The 22,940-nt window shown below is 37.8% G+C and overlaps 2 protein-coding genes across 2 annotated transcripts; one reads left to right on the top strand and one right to left on the bottom strand.

The window, feature by feature from the left end:
- The first annotated feature begins 2,422 nt into the window (after window positions 1-2,422).
- Window positions 2,423-17,180, top strand: LOC112511480 (uncharacterized protein C57A10.07). Its single transcript, XM_025117115.1, has 3 exons — window positions 2,423-3,017; window positions 16,437-16,561; window positions 16,706-17,180. The coding sequence occupies exons 1-3, from the start codon at window positions 2,423-2,425 to the stop codon at window positions 17,021-17,023; spliced, it is 1,038 nt and encodes a 345-aa protein (XP_024972883.1). The 3' UTR covers window positions 17,024-17,180.
- A 2,029-nt stretch (window positions 17,181-19,209) lies between these two features.
- LOC112511186 (pathogen-related protein-like) lies at window positions 19,210-21,118 on the bottom strand. The gene is made up of 4 exons (XM_025116702.1): window positions 20,916-21,118; window positions 20,657-20,789; window positions 19,938-20,239; window positions 19,210-19,546 (listed from the first exon to the last, which is right to left on the bottom strand). The coding sequence occupies exons 1-4, from the start codon at window positions 21,054-21,056 to the stop codon at window positions 19,403-19,405; spliced, it is 720 nt and encodes a 239-aa protein (XP_024972470.1). The 5' UTR covers window positions 21,057-21,118; the 3' UTR covers window positions 19,210-19,402.
- Between the last annotated feature and the right edge of the window lie 1,822 nt (window positions 21,119-22,940).

Raw genomic sequence — 22,940 nt, 5'->3', positions numbered from 1 at the left:
TTGCATATCATGTAGAGTGATTATCGCATTCTTAATTTCATAGTATCACTGCTTAGAATAGATGCAATTTACCCGTTCCAATTTTACCCTTCGTTGCCCTCAATCTATCAGGCGCGTGTATCACGTTTTTGATTTTATTACAATTTTGCCATCGAATGCATCTTGACCATAGATTAAAAATTGAATGGATGAGATGATGGTTGTATTGGCTGTAAGAATATCAAAGGTTGTATAATAATCTCCCCCCCTCTCTCTCTCTCTCTATATATATATATATATCATCTATTTTCATTTTTTTAACGTATTGATTATTTGTGTCCTTGCCATTATACTTTTGTATCAACATAGTTATCTTTTATTTTTGTTTGTTTTTGAGGCGACAAATTATATCAGGGCCTTTTAAAACATTTTAAATAGACGAGAATAGATTATTAATATAATTGACGAAAATGTTTTTTAAAAGGTTTTTGCATTGAAAGGTGATTTATTTTTAAAAACTTTTGCATTAGAGATGCTCTTATATATCCACCCTATTATCAGTATGTGTGTTATTTTTTTTCCCCTTAATTTTGAAATAATAGGAATAAATAATCACAATTCTAATTTTTATCTATTTTTGATTGAAATTAAATCCGAAATAGAACTTCATAAATAATTGGAAAAATGATATATAAACCTATAATAGAAATTGATATAAAGAAGATTCTAGTTCAACTGATCTGCCCTTAGGTACGACTATACATAACATAGAAATCATTAAGGCTGTAAACGTACCGAACGTTCAGCGAACCGTTCATGAACCGTTCGGCGGGAAGTTCGTTTATGTGTGTTTATTTAGTAAATGAACGAATATGAACATTTTTTTTGTTCGTTTAGTTAAACGAACGAACATGAACAATAGTCTCTTTCGTTCATTTATGTTCGTGAACGTTCGTTCATTTACTATTCGTTTACGTTTCTTTATATTCGTTTATATATTAAATTTAATATATAATCTTTTATTTATTTACTTTGGATTCAAATAATATTTATTTATGTTCGTTTAGCTACTTCGTTTATGTTTGTTCGTTTAGCATGTTAACAAACGAACATAAACAAACACGAACACACCTGATTTCTAAACAAACGAACACGAACAAAAAGATTTTCATTAGTTTACCGTTCGTGTTCGTTCGTTCGGTTAAGTTAAACGAACGAACATGAACAAGTCTCTGTTCGTGTTCGTTCGATTCGTTTACAACCCTAGAAATCACACATGGAAATGATAGACAGTTAGCTAGAACAGTAGATGCTCTAACGAAACTGATTGCAAAAGAATGAAAATTGACCACATTGAAATTACCTTCTAGGGAGGTTCTTTTGGCATGCATAAAGTACTGAGCAGTAGTCGAATAAGTCGAGAATGTTAGGGTGAACTAGAAAAGTTTGTTCAGAGCCGGATCTAAGTCTTGGAGAGAAAACAAATAAGTTTGTCAAACAACGGGAATGAACTCAGACACTGTGTATTGTTTACAATCGACTGCCTTATCCACTGTATCCACCCTATTCGAAACTAGTACAAAGATACACACTATTCAAACAAACTATAAACCACCTTGTTATTTTTAAAGAAACTATGCCAGGCAAACACTATTCTCCTGTCCAAATCCGTGCCCGTTTGATCATGAAACGGCCGTAAACGCCTCCGGAAACCATTCGACCGAGGGCACGTCTGCCTGGGCATCACGCATCGCGTCGCCCCCAGACCACGACTGAAAGAATCCTGAGATCTGAAATCCAACAAACATGAGATTTGGAGATCTCACATGAAATTTCCTTAAAAAACATTCCATCAAACCAAACGGGCCCTAAATATATTACTCGATAAAACATGTCGGGTTTCGTTAATTCATCACCGAAAACGAATGAGATTTTCATGTGTAAATTAATATGAGGGTCTACTTGATAGTTTTGAAAATATTTGGGGTTCTTTTTGCTATTTTCTAGTAATGTAGGGGGTCTAAGTGATATATCTCTACTTAAGAGGACGATGATGATCTTCCTTTGTTCCAAACTCAAAACAGGAATTATGATCTGAATTGCATCCATCTGGTTGATTTCTGGTGTTCCAAAATCTGCATTATGAACTTGTTTTAGGTAAATTGAGATCTCAAATTTTGGAAGCCCTAGTTTATAATCAGCTTTCTTTTTGGGAGATCATTTATGTGCTAAATTCACTTTGGTGCCCGGTTAATTGGGTTCTTTCGAACCTAAAATTCTGACAATCATTGCTTGGATCTTCATTCTCATTCGCTTACTGATGATTTGTTCTTGGATCCCCCTGTAATTTTTTAGCTGGGTATCAGGGTATGGATCGAGATCTCATTTGTGAACCTAATTTCAGATGAGCCATTGTTTAGGTATGCTTTGATTGTCATCGATAATGATAAACTATCAATTTGCATCAGATAGTCCGAAGTCCTTTAGTGCCTATCCAAGAGGTGATTTTGATCTAGAGTCGAGTACCGTTAGAAAAACAAGAAAGCCTAAACATTCATCATTTCATCCCATTATAATGATCAAATCTTTTGGAAATCGAGTTTTGTACTACTACAAGCTACACCCTGTGATGCTTTTCCTGATCTTTTTGTCATTCGGGGTCACCACTCTCGTAGTCCTCTCTCTTTATACCAGCCATTTTCAGATGATGACTAATTATAAGAAGTTTGACAGTAGCATGGATAATTCTTACCCATTTCCGAAGCTTCGTAATCTTGTCATGGTTGCTGGGCATTCAATATATACGAGTAGTAGTTATGAGCAAATTGACAAGGAGGATTCATGGTTTCTGGAATCTTATCAGAAGAATCCAGGCCAAGCTTCTACTTTTGTTGCACATATAAAGGAGGGAATTGAGAGTGCAGCTAGAGATGATGAGGCTTTGTTGTTGTTTAGTGGTGGTGAGACTCGTAAAGATGCAGGTCCCCGAAGTGAAGCACAAAGTTATTGGATGGTTGCTGAATCAAAAGGATGGTTTGGTGAGTCTTTCTAGCTCTTCTGCTTTAAAGTCTTTATCTAATATGACCTGCAGGTGACATGTAAAATTTTGAAGTTATGCATGCTTAAAGTTTGTAAGGTGATGGAAGATAGCTAGTATCTAGTTTAGTGTATGTTATTTCCATATAATTTTGGTGGCTTCTTGTTAGTTGTGACTTGTGAGTGTATGATGGCTGTAATAGTTTAAAGCCCATATGTAAGTCTACCATTCAAGCATCACAACTTGCATGATTCTCATATTATTGTGATTTAGTGATTACTTATGTTCTGCCTTTCCCTCTTTTTATGTGTCCTTGTATTTTGATGATCTTTGGATCAACCATTTTTGTTAAATTAACTCACGTGATTTATTTGGACACCTTTGTGTTCGTACCATGTCTTATATTATTTAATAAGTTTTCTGTGATGTGATAACATTCATTGATAACAAGCCTATTGGATGAACATGAATGATTGATGGGAGAGATCATAACAGCCTGCTAATAATGTTAATCAAATCTGCATTCATGGTTCTGGAAAAAGATTGATTCCAAATGGGTCCCTTGAGGCCTGGACTTCAACCTTTTACTTTTCGTCCCTCAACTAATAGTTTTTCATTGGGAGTCCCTAAATGAAGCTCTTGGCCATTTTGTTGTCACTCCATATACATTAGCCTCTAACGTTAAAATAGTCAGGCGTTGTGCACATAAGCTATCATTAGCAGCGTGCCAATATTTGGTTTTTTCTTTTTCGTCCCTTGTTTATCTTCATCAAATTCCCACACACGCAAGTTCATCACCGTCAATAAGTGGTCCTTGATAGCCTATGCAGATACAAAGTAAATGGATCATAGGTGATTCCCTTGAAAGTGTTTTGATAGTGACTTTGAACTTGATTGGTAGTATAGTCTTAAGGAAGAGCTATTTGGATAAATGTGATGAGACCAGCTAAATGGAATACTAGTTATACTTTTATAAATAAAGTTTTAGTTATACTTTTGTAAACGAAGTTCTAATTATACTTTTATTAAGAAAACTCTAATCATGAAGTTTGGTAAACCAATGTCATACACAAAATTCTAATTGTACATGTATAGACAACAGTTGAACTTTGTTGATGTCAATAGGTAGCAGTCACATGATTCATGATTGGTTCTTCAACTCTGCTGCTCCCCTTTCTTTCCATTTTGTTTCACTAGATTAAGTATATACGTAGTTCTTAGCATCTTTGATTTTTAAGTATAGAGCCCTCGGACGTTTAGCTCAATTGGCAAAGGGATGGAGTGACTATGCTCAAATACATCACAAGTTCAACTTCAAATTCTGCGGGAGACGGTCTTGAACTCCCCCTGCCAGCCTCAGCCGCTGAGTCAACTTTGAAATGCCTCCTCACATGTTCCTAGGGGCGGGTTCTATGTGGGGCTGGTGGGGTTTGCCGGTAATCAACCTTATGCTCAAATGTAGAGTTTAGAGTATACATAGTTCATAGAGCTGAACCCTGAAGTAACCTTCCATTATTCCTCCCTCATGTAAGGAAAAAAACACCGTGTCGTACAATGATATGCTATTGAAAAGATTAATGTGAAACTGTATAGGCAAAGGTGAATGTCAACTACCAATTCAACAAATTTGTGGCAATATGTTATCTGGTAGCCTATCACTAAGGAGTGAGGACGTATTTTGATGCTACAATGGGACAATGCCTTGGAAGGGTGCCTTTGCTCCCTAATTGAGCAAAATGGAGAAAATTTTCAGGTCCCTATAGAAGCTTTCCTGCGTTCAAGCACATCTAACACCCACAAAAACCTTCTCGAACAGAGGGCATTTACAAAAGGTCACGACTGGCTTACACTGTAGTAACCCAAAGTCCATGTGAATTTTGTTATAAGTCATTGATGGTATGTCTCTATGTTCCATGGGAGCGATTTATAGAATTTTTTTATTGCAATAGTGGCTACTTAAGTCTGAAGCTTTCATACTTAATATTGTGTTGGCCTTCATATGGAATGTATGCTTTTTTCTTCAATGTTAGTGCAATATGGCTTCACAGGCTACTTTTGTCTCTTGCATGGAACTACAAGCGCCGTAATAGATATTTCCAATGCATGATAATAGTAGCTTCACACTTGCAAGTGCCAAAACAAGTCCCTTTACCAAATTATACGCACTAAGAGACTGGAAGCTTATTGTGATCATCTTGACATGAACCTAACCTATTTCCTTCTAAAGTATATGAAATTGAAGGGGTGGTTTATTTTGGACAGATGTGAGCTTCAGATGGAGATTGTACTTTGGACAAATCAATGAAACTACTATGTATTATGCCAGATAGTGTCATCTTTGAACTTTTATCGTAGCGTTTTATTTATATAGAGGCTTAGATGTACTTACTTCAAGAAATGTGTGTATTTAATCCTATAGTTTCTTGCAAAGAGAAAACTACAATTTTTGTGAATGTACTAGGACATGTATTGGCTCAATCAAGTTTTTGTTGGTGATGGCAACTGACGTTTTTTAATATCTTTTAATATCTGGAGAGGAGTAATGCGAAGTCATGGATACATAGGTTATCTAAGATGGTGACTTGGAGCCTTTCTACATGGATACATAGGTTATCTAAGATGGTGACTTGGAGCCTTTCTACNCATGGATACATAGGTTATCTAAGATGGTGACTTGGAGCCTTTCTACATGGATACATAGGTTATCTAAGATGGTGACTTGGAGCCTTTCTACTTGTTTTGGCTATCATTAGCTGGTATCATCCTATTTCCCATCTATTCCTAAAGTAGGAGGGTTCAAGAAAAAGGTTGCGAGTTTATGAAATATTTTGTAGAAGCATATATAGATAATTATGGCTAACTAGTTGTATTTCAGCATGTTATTCACTGCAAGAAGGATCAAATGACTTGGCGTCTTCAGTCAACTCTGATTGGGTAAGGCTTAAGAAGTTTGTAGAAAGCATACATAGATAAGTATAGCTAATTAGCGGATAGGAGCGCATGATATTCACCGAAAGAAGTAAGAATTAAGTTTTTGAGTGTTATCAGGTAAGGGTAAGTGGGCCCGTCGGTGGTTTCAAGAAGAAAGCTTATGTGAAAGCATTGTGCATATTACATTGGGTGATAGATGTGTAGCTGGATAAGTAAAAAAATCTGTTATGACTTTACACTTTATGTGTAAATAATGGGTTAAAATATGCTTTAGAAGGAGGTTTATGGTAAAATTGTCTGGTTATTAAGAGGTTATTCAACTATTAAATAGTTGTAGTGGGCATGGAGAAAGTGAGTGAAATCTAATTTTCCTTGCATTTTCTCTTTCTAAATCTCTCTCTCTCTCTTTTCTCTATCTCTGATTTCCATTTCTCTGTTATTTCTTCTCACTGTTTGTAAGTGTTGATATGAGAATTGCTTAATTTGAAGGCCATGACAACCAATAATCAAAGAACAAGCAATTTGAACCAAGTTGCAAGACCAAATGACACTACTCAGCAATTTCATCTTAGTTACAAGAATTAATGTCTACTTTGATGAAGAGTAGATGTCGAAAGGGATGGAAGTCTGGATCACAACACAGTGAAGGAAGCCCAAGGTGAACATCTTACTATGGAGTTGGTATTGGGAGCCTTTGGAGATGGTAGCTACGTGGTTGGACACAAGGGAGCCTATGGTAGCAGACTAGGTTTGGGGACGGTAGCTAGCATGGCTGGGCTGGGCACAAGGAAGTTGGATAGGTTGGGGTAGAGGCTGGCGTTTTAGGATGGAAGTGTTATTTGGTCTTACTTGCTCTGTGTGAGTTCTGTCTCCCTTACCTTTTCGTATGTTTTCAATGCACCTACCTGTTACTTTTTCTTACTTAATTCTTTTTTGTGCTTTTTTCATTATATGTTACTCTTTATTCCTTCAACCTGTTTGCTCACACTCTTGCACAATCCAGGGGTCTTCACGATAACAGCCGCTCTACCCTGTTGGGGTATAAGTTAGGTCTGTGTACATCTCACCCTTAGGCCCTACTTTTGAGTGGGCTTTACTGTTTCTGTTTGGTTTGGTTTGGCTTATTGGGAGCCTTTGGAGGACTAAACACAACAATCCATGATCTTCAGGAGATATTTTGGCCTAGAAACTTGAATTTCTGAACTTCAATGAGGAGACTGGATTAGGAACTATAATAAACTGTTTTGCCATCATATACAGTGGCAGAAGAGCATAAACCGTATGCAACTTGAAAAAGATTCAGATTGATCCTTAGCTCAGCTAGGAAAAGAAAGGAAAAACAAGAAGGGGAAAGGAATTTGCTAGTTTTGTGATGATTCCTAAACAGTAGTCGAGGGTGACTTTGGAACTATGCTGCTATGCTGTTATAGTGGTGAAAATACAAAAATGCGGTCGGGACCGATATTTGAAATAGCGGTTATAGCGGTGGTATAGATCCAAAAATAGCGGTTCATATAATATTTCTTAGAATTATATATATATATATATATATAGTATGCCTACATAAACATATCATTTGCAAAATAGGAAAAGTGTTCATAAACGAGCTAATCGCAAGCAATAGGTTCAACATCTGAGTCAACATCATCTAATACGTTCACTTCTTCGCTTAGGCTAGCTTCCCTCTCTTCCCCTTCTCCTCCTTCATCTCCAACGTGATCATCATCCCTATAGCGCTCCCTTTTACTTCTTGTACTTGGCCCAACTTGTTCATTACCTCCCATTGCTTCTCGTACTTCTGATCAAAGGAGGCCATCTCTTGCATCCACAAACTCTTGCAGCTTAACGTAGGTTGGAACCACCCAATCATCATTTTCTTCCATCTCTCAAGAAAATAGGATCCGAAGATTTGTTATCCCTTGTAGCGCCTCTCTAGTCTTTTGTTATATTGAATGAATACAAGATCATTCAACTTCTTTTGCAAAAGACAATTTCTCTTCTTAGAGTGCAACTGAAATGATAATTGATAAATTTAAAAATCATTACTTGAATTAAAGTTGCATTTGAGCTAATACATTTTCCATAACCAAGAAAACTTACATGATCAAATGCACTCCAATTCCGCTCACAAGGAGAAGCGCTACAAGTTTGGCTTAGAACACTAATTGCAAATTGTTGGAGCACTGGTGTGTCAATGCCATAAGAACGCCACCATACATCTACATAAAAAGAATAATTAAACAAGTTCTAGGTACTAAGTTCAAAGTCAAAACAAGAATAATTAAAAGTTTTCAGAAGTTGGAGACTGGAGCAGAAGTTGGAGCAGAGGGAGTTTAATTGACTGATCTGCTTCGATTTTATTATCAACCAAGATTAAGAATTCAGACTCCAGACTCGTGGTACCTAGAGACAAAAGCTAGAAGCTGGAAGTCTGGAACAGAAGCCGGAAATAGAAGCTGAGAGCCTGAGACTCGTGGGTCGTGGTCGTCTAAAGCAGATGAGATCGCCGAACAGAGCCCAGATAGTCTAAAGACTAAAACTGGTTGTCGATAGAGAAACCTAGTTCTTCCAACTTATGTTAATGGATTAGATTGAGAAAAATATCGGGTGTGATTTTAATTATGGTATACAGCTAGTTGCTATGTTAGTCTGTTATTTCTTTCCTGTTTAACCTATAAATAAGTGGGGGCTAATAGTTTGTAATCTCTGTTCATTTTTCATCTAATAAAATTCTCTGCCTCACGCATCCAAATTCACTAAGGGTGCGTTTGGTTTGCAGGAATGTTTCTGAGCGATTTGGATTCCTGAAGGGATTTGGATTCCTGAAGGGATTTGGATTCCATGGGATTTGGATTGGATTGGATTTAAAATGCTTTCCTGTGTTTGGTTTACAGGATTTGGATTTGATTTGAAATCCGTTCCTCTGTTTGGTTTGTAGGATTTGGATTTACATTTGAAGTAGAAATGTTGTACACAGACAGTCCCTGTTGTAAAAATTGAAGTATTCACGTTATAGATTCAGAGAACACAGATACATACAAGCACGTATCAGATTTAATGTAGCGCGRCTATGACTCAAAAYGCTTCCATTTTGCAAATTGGAAGGCGATCTTAAGGGCTGCGMATGAACAAATTCATACAAACACAATTCGATGGTGATCATAGAGTTACCAATGACAGATCGAAACCCTAGATTTATTTAAACCCTAATTTGGAGAAGATGGCCGAGGAATGGATAGAAGGGGCAAAGCGCTTTTACTGTGAATACATGTTTTTACCGGTCTCTTTTAACGATTGTGTTTCTAGGTTGGTGAGTTGTAATTGATTAAGCATCGTACACTATAAAGATTGGAAAGGGAAGTTTTATTACCTACTCAAGCGGGACGAAGAGGCAAAGAGCAGTGGGGAGTTGGAGGTTATCTCCGGCGAGAGCAGTGGGGAGTTGGAGGTTATCTCCGGCGAGAGCAGTGGGGAGTTGGAAGAGACCGGCGAGAGCGATGGGGAAAGCGATGAGAGGTGGGGAGTTGGCGGAGACCGGCGAGAGCGATGGGGAAAGCGACGTCGAAGGTTAGGGCATGAAGATGATTAGCGTGGAAGGGAGATGTCTATCGGATTTGGATTTCAAAATCCAGCCCATTTACTATGGATTTCAAAATCCCTTGTTTACGGGATTTTAAGATGTACACGGGATTTTAAATCCAGCCCATTTAGCAAACCAAACATGGCAATGGAATGGATTTCAAATCCAAATCCTCCCAAATCCATTCCATTCTGCCAAACCAAACGCACCCTAAGAGATTTCCTGTAATTTCTAACAAATTGGTATCAGAGCGTGGTGTGATCAAAGACACGCTTCTGTTGGTTGTAGATCTTTTTTCGGTTGTTGATTCTGCAATTGATCAAGACTGCTTATGCGATTGATCAAGTTGATCTGTGTTTTGAACTTGCTTCTTCCGATTGCAATCTTGGCAATCAATTGCATCAATCTCGCAATTGAAATTGATGATCGATTGGAGTCTCACAATTGAAATTGACGATCGATTGGAGTCTCACAATTGAAATTGGCGATCGATTGGGAACCGGCTTCTTGAAATTGACGATCGATTAGGAAGCGTATTAGAAATTAATGATCGATTGGAGGCTTGCAATTGAAATTGGCGACTGATTGGAGTCTCACAATTGAAGTTGGTGATCGATTGGTGACAGGCGACTGTAACTGGGTGATCAATTGGCGACTAGTGTTCGATTCTAGGTGGAGGTCGACTAGAATTGGTCATTCTTTGGTGACCAAAAGCACCTGTCTCGGTTCAATCAAGATTTTGGTGATGCCTCCACAAACGATCAAGATCGACAAGTTTGTTGGGAAGAATAATTTCAGCTTATGGCGAATCAAGATGAGAGCTCTCCTAAAACAACAAGGGATTTGGACTCCCTTGGCTGGTGAAAGCAAATATGGCCGATGCTAAGTTTAATCAAGAAGATGAGAAGGCTTACAGCACCATCTTGTTGTCCTTGGCAGATGAAGTGATTTACGAGGTCGCAGATGAGGAGACTGCCTCATCTTTATGGATGAAACTTGAAAGTCTCTACATGACAAAGTCTTTAACAAACAAGCTGTTAAAGCAAAGATTATTTTCGCTTCGAATGAGGGAGGGAATGCCATTGAAGGAACATCTTGACGAGTTAAACTCCATTCTTATGGATTTAAAGAATGTTGAGGTCAAGGTTGAAGATGAGGATGCTGCTCTCATTTTATTGTTCTCATTGCCACCCTTATACGAAAATTTTGTCAACTCATTTGTAGTTGGAAGGGACACAATTACTTTGGAAGAAGTTCAATCAAGTTTGCATTCACGAGAATTACGTCATAAAGCTTCCGGAAATGGAACTGAAAGCCAATCTGTTGGCTTGTCAGTGGTAAATGAAGGTAGAGAAAAGGGTCGAGAGAGAGCTAAAGGCAAGTGGAAAGGAAGAAGTCGATCAAGATCTAAGGGTCGAGGGTCGAGAGCTAGCCCGAAAGATGTATGTCACAGGTGTGGTGATCTTGGACATTGGAAAAATGAATGTTCGAAACGAAAAGAGAAGGCATCGGCTGCTGTTAGTAAAGATGATTCGGGTTCAGAGGCTGATCTAGTTCTTTCAGTAGGTGACTCTAAAAGTCAGCAAGATGAGTGGATTCTTGACTCCGGGTGTTCGTTTCACATGACACCGAATAAGGCCTAGTTTGATATTTATGAAAAGGTTGCAACAGGAAGTGTTTTAATGGGGAACGACATTCCGTGTAATGTTGCTGGAATAGGTTCTGTAAGTGTCAAAATGCACGATGGGGTAGTGAGAATTTGGCTGATGTTCGTCACGTACCTGATTTGAAAAAGAATTTGGTTTCTTTGGGAGCTTTGGATTCCAAAGGTTTCAAGTACAACTGTGAAAAAGGAGTACTTCGGGTCTCTAAAGGTGCATTAGTGGTGATGAAAGGAGTCAAGAAACGTACCTTGTATGTGCTTGAAGGCAACACGATTGTTGGTTCAGCATCTCCAGCCTTTAGTTTTGATAAAAAGGAGTCCGATTTGACACTCTTGTGGCATATGAGGCTGGGGCATGTTAGTGAGAAAGGCATGCTCATAATCAACAAGCAAGGACTTCTTGGAGGTTATAAAGTTGTTGAACTAGGCTTTTGTGAGCATTGTATCTTTGGAAAACAAAGGAAAATGAGTTTTTCAAAAGCTGTCCATAATACCAAGTCTACTTTGGACTATCTACATGCTGATTGTTGGGTCCTTCACAGGTCCCTTCTCTAGGTGGTGGCCGTTATTTCCTCTCAATTGTTGACAATTACTCTAGGATGACTGGGTGTTTATCATGAAACATAAGAGTGAGTCGTTTGAGAAGTTCAAAGAATGGGAGGTTCTCATTGAAAATCAAGTTGGGAAGAAGATAAAAAGGTTGCGAACTGATAACAGTTTGGAATTTTGTTCAAATGAGTTTGATCGGTTTTGTAAAGATGAAGGAATTGCAGGCATCGAACGGTTAGGCACACTCCACAGCAAAATGGAGTGGCCGAAAGGATGAATAGAACGCTGCTAGAAAGGGTCAGGTGTGTGCTGTCAAATGTAGGGTTGTCGAGAGGTTTTTGGGATGAGGCGTTAAACACGGTTTGTTACCTGGTAAATAGGTCTCAACAATAGGTCTCCGGCAACAGCAATTGGTTGTAAAACCCCTATTGAAATGTGGTCCGAAAAGCCAGCTGATTACACAAATTTACGGGTGTTTGGTTGTCCTTCATACTACCATGTGAGTGAAGGAAAGTTAGAACTAAGGTCAAAGAAGGGGTTGTTTATGGGATATGGTGCTGGAGTAAAAGGGTATAAAATCTGGTCACTAGATGAAAGAAAGGTGATTCTCAGCCGTGATGTAATATTTGATGAAGGAAGTATGTTGCGTAACGTGCGGTATTCGTCTACTTCATCTACTTCAAAAGACCAAGAGGAGACGATCTCCGAACAGGTGGAACATGAGTTCAATGCAACTGATGAGGGTGAGAATGTTTCTGGACAGCACAGTAACATGACTGAAACAGGACCTGTTGAGTCCGAAAGTCAATACCAGCCTATGGATTTTCGGTCCATATCGTTAGACAAGCCTCGAAGACAAGTTGGTAGGCTGATTCGGTATGGTTTTGATGACATGGTGGCCTATGCGTTACAAGTTGCTGAAGAATTGGAGTTCTTTGAGTCATCTACTTATAGAGAAGCAATCACAACAAAGGAGGCTGATGTGTGGATAGCAGCCATGAGTGAAGAAATGGAGTCCCTTCACAAAAATAGGACTTGGGAATTGGTGAAATTACCTCAAGGCAGAAATGTTGTGACCTGTAAGTGGATTTTTAAGCGGAAAGAAGGGCTGCCAGGAGCTGATAATGTGAGATTTAAGGCTCGTTTGGTGGCTAGAGTTTATAGCCAAGAGCAAGGGGTTGATTATAATGAAATCTTCTCACCGGTGGTGCGTCATACATCCATTCGAGTGTTTTTGGCACTAGTAGCACAACAAAATTTGGAGTTGGAACAGTTGGATGTTAAAACAGCATTTCTGCATGGAGATCTTGAAGAAGAAATTTATATGAGTCAACCGGAGGGATTTGTGGTTCAAGAAAAGGAAGATTATGTTTGTAAGCTCAAGAAATCGCTTTACGGGTTGAAGCAATCTCCGAGGCAGTGGTATAAGCGATTTGACAGCTTTATGGTGGAACATGGTTTTAATCGAACCCCTTATGATTGCTGCATATATCATAAGAAAGTAGCTGATGGTTCACGTGTGTATTTGCTACTTTATGTGGATGATATGTTGGTAGCAACTCGAGATATGGCTGAAATTAAGAGGTTGAAACAACTCCTTAATTATGAGTTTGATATGAAAGATTTGGGGGCTGCTCAAAAGATATTTGGATGGAAATAGTTCGAGACAGATCTAGACATAAACTTTTCTTGTCACAGAAAAGTTACATTTTGAAGATACTTTCTCGGTTTGGTATGGCTTCGGCAAAGCCTTTGAGCACTCCATCATCTGCAAATTTCAGGTTATCGGTGGCTTTGGCTCCTCAAACAGAAGCAGAAGTGGAGTATATGAGCAGAGTTCCTTATTCAAGTGTCGTGGGAAGTCTTATGTATGTTATGGTCTGTACTAGGACTGACATAGCTCATGCCATTAGTGTCGTTTCTCGCTATATGGCTTGTCCAAGAAAGGAACATTGGCCTGCTGTCAAGAGTATTTTTCGGTATGTTAAAGGTTCAGCTAATGTGGGTCTCATTTATGGAGGAAAAGGAGACAGTTTTGTTGCTGGGTATTCAGACTCAGATTATGTAGCTGACTTTGACAATCGAAGATCATTAACGGGTTATGTATTCACTGTTGGAGATGCCCTAGTGAGCTAGAAAGCAATGTTACAGCCATTAGTTGCTTTATCCTCAACAGAGGCTGAATATATGGCACTTACAGAGGCTGCCAAGGAAGGGATTTGGCTGAAGGGTCTGCTTGGAGATCTTGGATTTCATCAGGATCAAGCTGTGATTTTTTGTGACAGTTTAAGTGCTATTTGTCTTGCGAAAGATCAGGTGCATCATGAAAGAACGAAGCACATAGATGTTCGTTATTATTTCATACGATCAGAAAGAAGAGTTAAAAAGAAGACCCAGCTGATGCACTTACTAAACCTGTTTCTTTAAACAAGTTCAGACATTGTTTAGATCTCCTAAACATTGATAACCGGAAGTAGAATCTTTGTAGAATTAAAGTCAAGGTGGAGATTTGTCGGGTGTGACTTTAATTCTGGTAGACAGCTGGTTGCTAGTTCTGTTAGTCTGTTATTTCTTTCCTGTTTAGCCTATAATTAAGTGGGGGCAATCATTTTAATCTCTGTTCATTTTTCGTCTAATAAAATTCTCTGCCTCACGCATCCAAATTCACTAAGAGATTTCCAGTAATTTCTAACAAAAAATAAAGCCCAAAAAAAAGAAAGACTGGAAATAAACCCAACTATCTAAAATCAGAGACTGAAAATAAAGCCCAACCCCCCCAAAGTAACGTTAATATCGAACGCAATTGACCCTAAATATCGGTCAAAATTGCGGTAAATTGCAATTTAAATCGCAATTTGACCACCATTATTTTGTTAATGTCCGCTATCCGAGATATCGCTGCAATTAACAACATAGCTATGCTGTTAATAGCGGTGCAATAGTGGTGAAATAGCGGTTCGCGGTCCTGGAAGGAATTGCGGGGTTACATTGTGGTCCTAAATAACGGTGCCGAGGATTGCGTGCTATTTACCGCTAAATGGCCGCTTTTTACACAAAATAGCGGTCCGTATAACCGCTATTTGTGGCTAGGCTTTTTTTGTCTAACCAGCTTATGTTGGACCTATTTAACTGATTTGGGCTTTTATTTTGGACTTGGACTTGTTCTTTTTAATAATTTAAATCATTTTATCCATCTATTTATCTTTACGGGTCAATGATTATAAAAATTTAGGTTTTCAACATCATCGAGCATTCACCACGTTTCCTAAATCCTTCCATGATCATTCCAAGTCTATTAGTGAATTTCTTTTTTTGGGACTATTAGTCTATTAGTGAACTTCTTTTATATTGATTACACATAATATGTTTAAGCTATTTATACTTTTATGATATATACATACATATGTTATGTATATAATTCCATATATAAAATATCATGAACCACTATTTTTGGACCGCTATATCACCGCTTTACCACAGCGATAATCGCTATTTCAAATCACAGTACTTACCGTGATTTGGTATTTTGACCACTGTAACAACATAACTTTAGAATGCAGTTGCTTTTGAGATGTTTGAATTACAGCTCACTATAACTATTTAATGGGTGAATAACCACCCTTCCTGCCTTCTGAAACTGTGTTGACAAATGATTCTTAACAACCAGACAATTTTACAATAGCTACCATTTTAGAATATAGTTTTGTAAGCCCTTTGTTTATGCGCAAAATGCAATCTCATAATGAAATGGCAGTTTGCAGTCTGGCCCTTGCGATGTTTGAATGCATTATTAACATTGGATGAAACAATGACTGCTGTTGTCGGAGTTCTATTTATTTCTCCCGACACCCCTTTGGAAATTAGTTCAATCATGACCGCTGTTGGGACAGTCTTATTTACTTGCACTTCCATGACAATTGACTAGAACATACAAGGAAGTGAGAGAAACCCGCATGCGATCACCGTATAGTGCTGTAGCTACCTCCGCAACCCCCAATGGGTGGAACAGGATTCTTTAAGAGAATCACCTTCTGACAATTTTTAAATGCACGACCTTGGGATCTAAAAACGCGTCTCCTTAACAGAAGAATATCTCTTCCTAACACAATAATGCCTCAAAATCTGTCAGAAGGTCATGTATTTAAAAATAACCTGTCAGAAGGTTATTATTCTAAATAACCCATGTGGAACATCCCGCCCTTCCCTCCGAGATGGATCCAGGAGAGGGCAAGAAGAAGGAAAGTCATCTTTATGTTGTTGACAGATTTGTTATTTTTCTGACATGCTCTAGACTTCAGAATCATATGGTTAACTCGTTATGTAACGACCATCCAATCTACTTCCAACCCCTAGGGGTTGTCGAGCAGTTGGTAACTTGGACCTGGTGCCTCATGAAACATTCATCAGGTGCTATCAATTTGTTGGGGACATGCCCGAAACTAGGTTTTCAGAACGTATCTTATATGCATCTTTCTTTCGCACACTTCTCACAAGTCAGGGGTATTCATGGAAACAACCACTCTACTCTTGTGCTGGAGGTTTGGTCTGCGTACATCTTACCCCTCCTAGCCCCCACCTCTAGATGGGATATACGGGACTCGTTTAGTTTGGTATGGCATAGAAACTGCTTATTTTGATAACATCTATCCAGTTATACGATCTTTATGATTGTACTTACACTAGAATTGTGGATGCAGGCAACCGAGAGAAGGTGAGATGGAAAGCACTCACAGAAGAACATGCAAGGGACAGCTTTGAGAATCTTCTCTTTAGTGTATGCCGGTTCCGGGAGCTTACTGGCTCCTATCCACAAAATATCACCGTACGTCACTTTATCCTGTTCCCACTCATAAGCAAAAGAATGCAGAATTGAACAGTTAAATTTCTTGTAAAAAGTTTAATGAAGTTGTTTTGTTTCAGAATTAGTTACTTGATGAAATCATAATCGGTTTCCAATGGAATGTAGGTTGTGGGTTATGATTTCAAGAAGGAACGGTTTGTTAATTTGCACCGTTCTGCAATCGGGTTCCCAGAGACAAGATTCTTCTATTTGGGCACTCCGGCTGCAACAACATCAAGGCAAGCGGCATTAAAAGGCGAGGCATTAGTGAGAACCCAATTCGAACACGATCCTTATGCGTGCTTAGGCTCACTTCATCGCAAAAAGATTGGTCGTGACCCTTTTCACAGGTCAATACCGTACCCCAATGGCTGCCCTGAAATTGAAGCCTTGTTCAGATACTGTGGGTCTGCGACATATCCAGGTTCCGTTCCTTGGGGTTAAGGAAACTGATAATGTTTGCCTTTTGTTCTATATTTTAGGATTGTACGATTTTGAAATGATATAAGATAGAACATAGATGTCTTTGATATATCATATATAGAGAGAGATATATAATGAAATTTACTCGTAACAAAAATATGATACAATAAATTCCGTTAATCGAGTTCCAAAGGATATCATACAGTAAATTATATGAGATTCATACACACGTTCATCTACGAAGACTAGGGATAATGACATGGTGTGACTAATGCATTTGGCACATTAAGGGGCTGTTTACGAATACAAATTGGGTAATCGTTAACTGGGTAAGAGTGCTGTCTGGGTAAGACGTTTGGCTTGCGCTGACCTGAGAGCCCTCACTGCCAAGGCACAGCGATGCAATTATCAAGGCCGTGCTCTACCCTGAGTGAGTAAGAGAGCCTGTCCTTCTCTAACGAGTCAGCATCTTGGTGCGAGTGCACAGTAAACAACCTCACCTCTTACTGGGTAAGCTTCTCTTACCCAGTAAGAGGCTGTCAGCAATTAGTAAACAACCCTTTACGCTTGACGGTCACAATGATGCTCCGGACTTTACCACCACACTTCTGTAGTTCTGTGTACATTTGACCACAGTTTTTTTCACTTAGGCGGGGAAACTTGGAGATAACGGTGAGAACCAATCTTAGGGGTGTAACTACGGCTGCACATGGGTTGGATTGGCCGGGTTGAAGGCATTTGCACAACCCAATCCAATGTTTGCGGTTTGAAAAATCTCAACCCAACCCAAGAGAAACTACAACCCAACCAAACCCAAACGGGTTGGTCAGGTTGAAACTTTGCTATTGAGTTGTGGGTCATAGGGCGGGCAGCTTAACACAAATATCGGGTCATTTTACAATCTAGTTAAGTGTTTTTGTTTAAACGAAGTAAAATTAAAATGATAACATACAAAAAAGACTAACAAACTCAAAAAAGAAAGTTGAAGGTTCATGTAAATAAGAAAATAAAATTACGGATGATATTGTAATATAATTTTGAATATAGCTAATTATGGATTGCTATAATGTCTAATGTATATATGTTAATCAAGGACTTAAAAACCATATTAAATCTATAGTATAGAAGTGCATCGGGTTCATTAGGTTGAGTTGGCCCCAAAAACCTAAACCTAATTTCAACCCAAAAGATGCGGGTAGGTCTAATTTTATATCAACTATGTGTCGGGTCAGCTCGGGTTGAGTTTTTCTAGGTTTTTTGGGGTCGGATTGATCGGGTTGGTCATTATTTTGAGCACCCCTACATGTAACTAGATTGGATATGTCATCATATCCATATGCTCTTCTAATGTCTCAAGATTTCCAAAAAAAATCGATATCCCTCAAACTTCCCTGAACCTTTTCTAACCCGGAGGTCTTCATGGAATCAGCCTTTTTATTGCTAGGGATGGAGGTATAGTCTGCTTACATCTTACCCTTTTGAGACCCTACATTTGAGTGAGATTTTCTGAGTACGAATGGTTTGGTTTGGTTCCTAGAGTTGTCAAAGCTTTACACTTTGCACAATTCAGGGGTCCTCACAGAAATATACGTTCTACTTTTGGGGCAGAAGTGAGGTGTGCATCATCTCACCCTCTAGACTCCACCTTCGAGTGAGATATACTGTACTTGCTATTTTCTTGTTACAAAAGAGCTACTGTATTTAACGCCTACAGTTGTCAAAAAATAGCAAACAGAAAACTAGTTGCCTACCAACGATACTTCTTTATCGTACCATTTTGCAGTTGATCGTAGTACGTTGGTTGTTTGAAAACRAARTGTACAAGTACAAACCTTTGAATGCTTATACATCTACAAAACTAGTCTTTATCATTTAGAACTATAATTGATGAGCAAAATGTGAGTAAATTTTGGAAAATCTCTGCACTGGGTTTGAAATCTCAACCTCAATGAAGTCACCGGGGTTTTTTTTTTTTTTGATCAACCTGGATATCCAACCCGCTATATGAGCCGACTAATCCCAGGACGACCACCTGCTTTGCAGCTAGCCCGGAGTCACCGCATTTGAACCTTCGTGGCCACAAGGGGGTTTTTATTTCTCCTTAGATTTGAACGTGAGACCTCCAGGTACTTTTGATCTTTGGAGCCAAGCTCAAACCAACCAGGCACCACCCTTGTTTTGAGTTCTCAACAAAATAAACATTTTGGTAACTCTGTTTTTAATACAGTTACGGTTTTCTCGAAAACGTAAATGCATAAATAGATGATACAATTAGGGTTTACAACCATGAAATACGTAAAGATTTCCAACATGTCTCAGAAGACACAGTACAAAGAAAAATAACAAGAAACATAATTCTGTTTATCCCTTATTCATTTGTGTAGCAAATGGTGCATTCTTTTAAGAAAACGGGCAGCTTGAAGACGCCCCAGCGGTGATGGAATCACCGCCAGTGGTTGCACCTGCACCCTTGATCAGACCCGCAAGCAGCTCTCCTCTGTCGTAGAAGAACTCCACCTTTACGATCTTGAGCTGTTCATCCAACTGGTAAAAAGATTCCCGGAATCAAAACATCAATCATTCAAGTCAAAAAAACCATTAGAGTAGAGCCCAATATATCCCACTTAGAGGTCGGTTCTAGGGATAAGATGTATGCAGATCTAACTTCTACCTCAAAGAGTAGAACAATTGTTTTTATGAAGACCCTGACGTGTGAAAGTGCCAAAAAGAGATTGAACTAAATGGGCCCAGTATATCCGACTTAGATTTCTAGGATGTATGCAAAACCTGAACTCTACCCCCAAAGAGTAGAGCAGCTATTTCCTTGAACACTCTGTCTTGTGAAAAGTTTATTCTTTTAAGGTATTACTGGTCTTTAGAACAGRAAAAAGGTTGGTTAATGTGATTATAGATAAAGTTGATTAGTAATCTTCACCTGCATTGTAGAAATGCCGAACATTTCTACCATTTCTCCGGTTGGCGGATGACCTTTGAATGGACCTTCCATGTAACCCCAATGCCTGAACTTGTACACAATCACCGGAGGACCCGAGTAAACCTGGASAATCTCCACAGCAAAACCACGCGGAAATGTGGTGGTGAAGATTTTGAGAGCCGAATCCGCATTTTCGTCATTAGGATTATACAGTCGTAGCTGTTCTGGCAACGAAGTTTGAAGAAACATATTGTATCCTCCACCTATCTTGGCTATCCCTTCTCGTGTCAAAGGTTTCCTGCCTACAAATTATAAGTTGGCAGGATATCAACAGTTATTCATAGAAAACACCATACTCGAAGCTATAGTCTACTGTTTATAAACCAAGCGAACCCGGTATGTCCCGTTATGCTCACAAAGATGCACAAGGCCCAGGCTTTTTTGAGCTTCACAGCCCGTTTTTCAGTGAGCAAAAACAGCCATGGGGCTTTGGGGTTCAACGAGGGCCCGATCAGAGTTTTCAGGCTGGGCTTTAAATTGGCCCTGAAATTAAGTCGGCCTGGTCGGGCTTTAATAAGGTTTAGGGTTTTGGCTTAGGCTCTTTCTTTTGTGCAGAGTGCAGACTTGGCCTCTATCTTGAAGAGTCGAGTTTCAACTGCTTGGTTTTATCTCTTGGTGAAAATGGAAATAACAGAAATTGAGGGTTGTATCCAGCTTACCATTAACAGAAACTGTCAACTTTGTGACATCAACAGTTTTGAAATCTTTGGGTTTCACTTTGTGGAATAACTCCATTTCCCATGTCTTTACAAGATTCTGAACTTGCTCTTCCAATGAACCTGTGGGCCAAATCTTACCATCCAAAGTACACAAACATCATTTTGACCACTTAATCATTCAACACCAGACCATTCAGCAATTATCAAACAATCCCTTTCAAAATTAAAAAAAAAAGGAAAGAGGTGAGAAAATGGGTACCTTGGTTCTGCCTTCTTCAAAGAGCTTGTTGACAACATCAAAGTTTGGAGGTGCACCCAACTTCCATGTGGTGTTCTTCTCACCTTCCCCACTCATGAAGCATCTGTACTTGTCCACATCTGAACCTTTGTATTGATCCATTGCTACTGGGTAACCTTTACTTCTTCATATCACCCCCTTTTATATACATATATATACACATATATATACATATATATATATATATATACACATATATATATATATATATATATATATATATATATATATATATAAAGTAAGTGGAAAGAGGGCGTGGGTAGTACCAGAATGTTTTCTTTATTGTTCCTTTAAACAATGGTAGGAGAAATTAATTTATTATAATTTCTTGTATCAAAAGAAAGAAAAAGTCATAGCAGACATTATTTTTTTTTAATTAATCTGGATATCCAACTTGTTATGCGAGCCGACTAATCTTAGGGAGACTACCTGTTTTGCAGGTAGCCCGGAATCACCGTATTTGAACCTCTGTGGCCACAAGGGGATTTTTGTTCATTCTTGGATTTGAACGTGGGACCTCCAGGCACTTTTGACCTTTGAAGTCAAGCTTAAACCAATAGCAGACATCATTTTTCATTATAAATTACATTGATGCCAGAAAGATAAGGGTTTTTTTTTATGGAAACAATCTCTTTGTCTCAAAGTGGATGAAGATCTTAACTTTTCATACCATGTGTTACTGTTTGATTGGTTTTCTGTTAAGTCCTGTATGGATAAAACTGTCTATGTGGATTAATTTATGTGTATAGGCCATGAAGGTTTTTGTTTGGGAAGTTTTTTAGTATTTGGAATGAGCGTGTTTTTTTAACTTGGAGAAAAACACTTGATTTTCTACATAAAGCTCCCCTTAGAAGCTTATTAAATAAGTTATTTTCTATGTCATTAAATTATCTACCAAATATTTATATAGTTGACCGACTAACCTGTTAAGTGGGATTAATTTGACTGATTTATTGATTCAAAAAGCGTTGTTTTAAGAAAAAATGGCTTTTGGCCACCAGATAGAAAGTCGCATATGACCTTTGAAATGTACTGTAGTAGCTTTGTGGGATACTTTGGTCAAAAAAAGTATATATATATATATATATATATATATATTTTTAAATATGATTTAGATCTAAAATGATGTGTTTGTTTATTAACAATCATATATTTTTGAAGTCAATTATGTTAAAAAATGTAATCTTATTAAAAAGTGTTTTAATATTTGATTACTGTTAAATCTATACTATATTTTAAAGCATTTGATAAAAAAAATTAAAAACCATTTTTATACATGAAGTACTGCATATTGATAAATATTAGTTAAAATTCAAGATTACAGGTAAATTGTACATAGGTACAATTTATTAAGCTCCATATTTGAATTTGTGTAACTAACTGTAAATAAATATAATTAGATACAAGATAAATTCTCACTTTAAATATATTTAAAACATAATTAGGATAATTATTGAGTTCTAACAGAATACTTAGTTATTATCTTTATAAAAACTATATTATTAAACCAAAAACAGATTACTTCGTCATTAAACCTAAATTAATTTGTAATAAAAAAATTGAATTAAATAAATTACACTATTTTTTATAATTTTTATAATATCTTCAAATTCATGTTTAAAAAAAATTATTTTTTGCTTAAAACCACATAAATTCATATTATAATATCGACAGAGACCAAAAAAGCAAAACGAAACATAAAAATCAAGATATATCTCGCTGCATTGCTCAAATACCCTTCTAGTTATATTAAAATGGTGTTTATTATTTTCTTGAGAAACAGATTCTCAGAATTACTTATTTGGAGGATAAAAATGATATTGTTTTCGCTTTGGTTTTTATTTTGGGAACGTTAATTTGATCATTGTCTTTTTAAGTGAGGAATGTCGAACGTTGACTCTTTGAAATGCTAGTTTTTTTGAAATAGGATAAAATGTAACGAAGTTTGATTTAGTTTATTTTTGGGTGTTTTGAATGAGAAATTTT

This window comes from Cynara cardunculus (assembly GCF_001531365.2).
Source record: "Cynara cardunculus var. scolymus isolate 2C chromosome LG 4, CcrdV1, whole genome shotgun sequence".
Classification (NCBI taxonomy): Eukaryota; Viridiplantae; Streptophyta; class Magnoliopsida; order Asterales; family Asteraceae; genus Cynara; species Cynara cardunculus.
Note: the sequence above shows the minus strand (reverse complement) of the source record. Positions and strands in the feature narration are given on the sequence as shown.

Excerpts from the sequence above, each read along its gene's own strand:
- LOC112511480 (XM_025117115.1), top strand. The coding sequence starts at position 2,423 with ATGATAAACTATCAATTTGCATCAGATAGTCCGAAGTCCTTTAGTGCC. Across the intron at positions 3,018-16,436 it reads TGAATCAAAAGGATGGTTTG|GCAACCGAGAGAAGGTGAGA; the intron begins GTGAGTCTTTCT and ends TTGTGGATGCAG. Across the intron at positions 16,562-16,705 it reads CCTATCCACAAAATATCACC|GTTGTGGGTTATGATTTCAA; the intron begins GTACGTCACTTT and ends AATGGAATGTAG.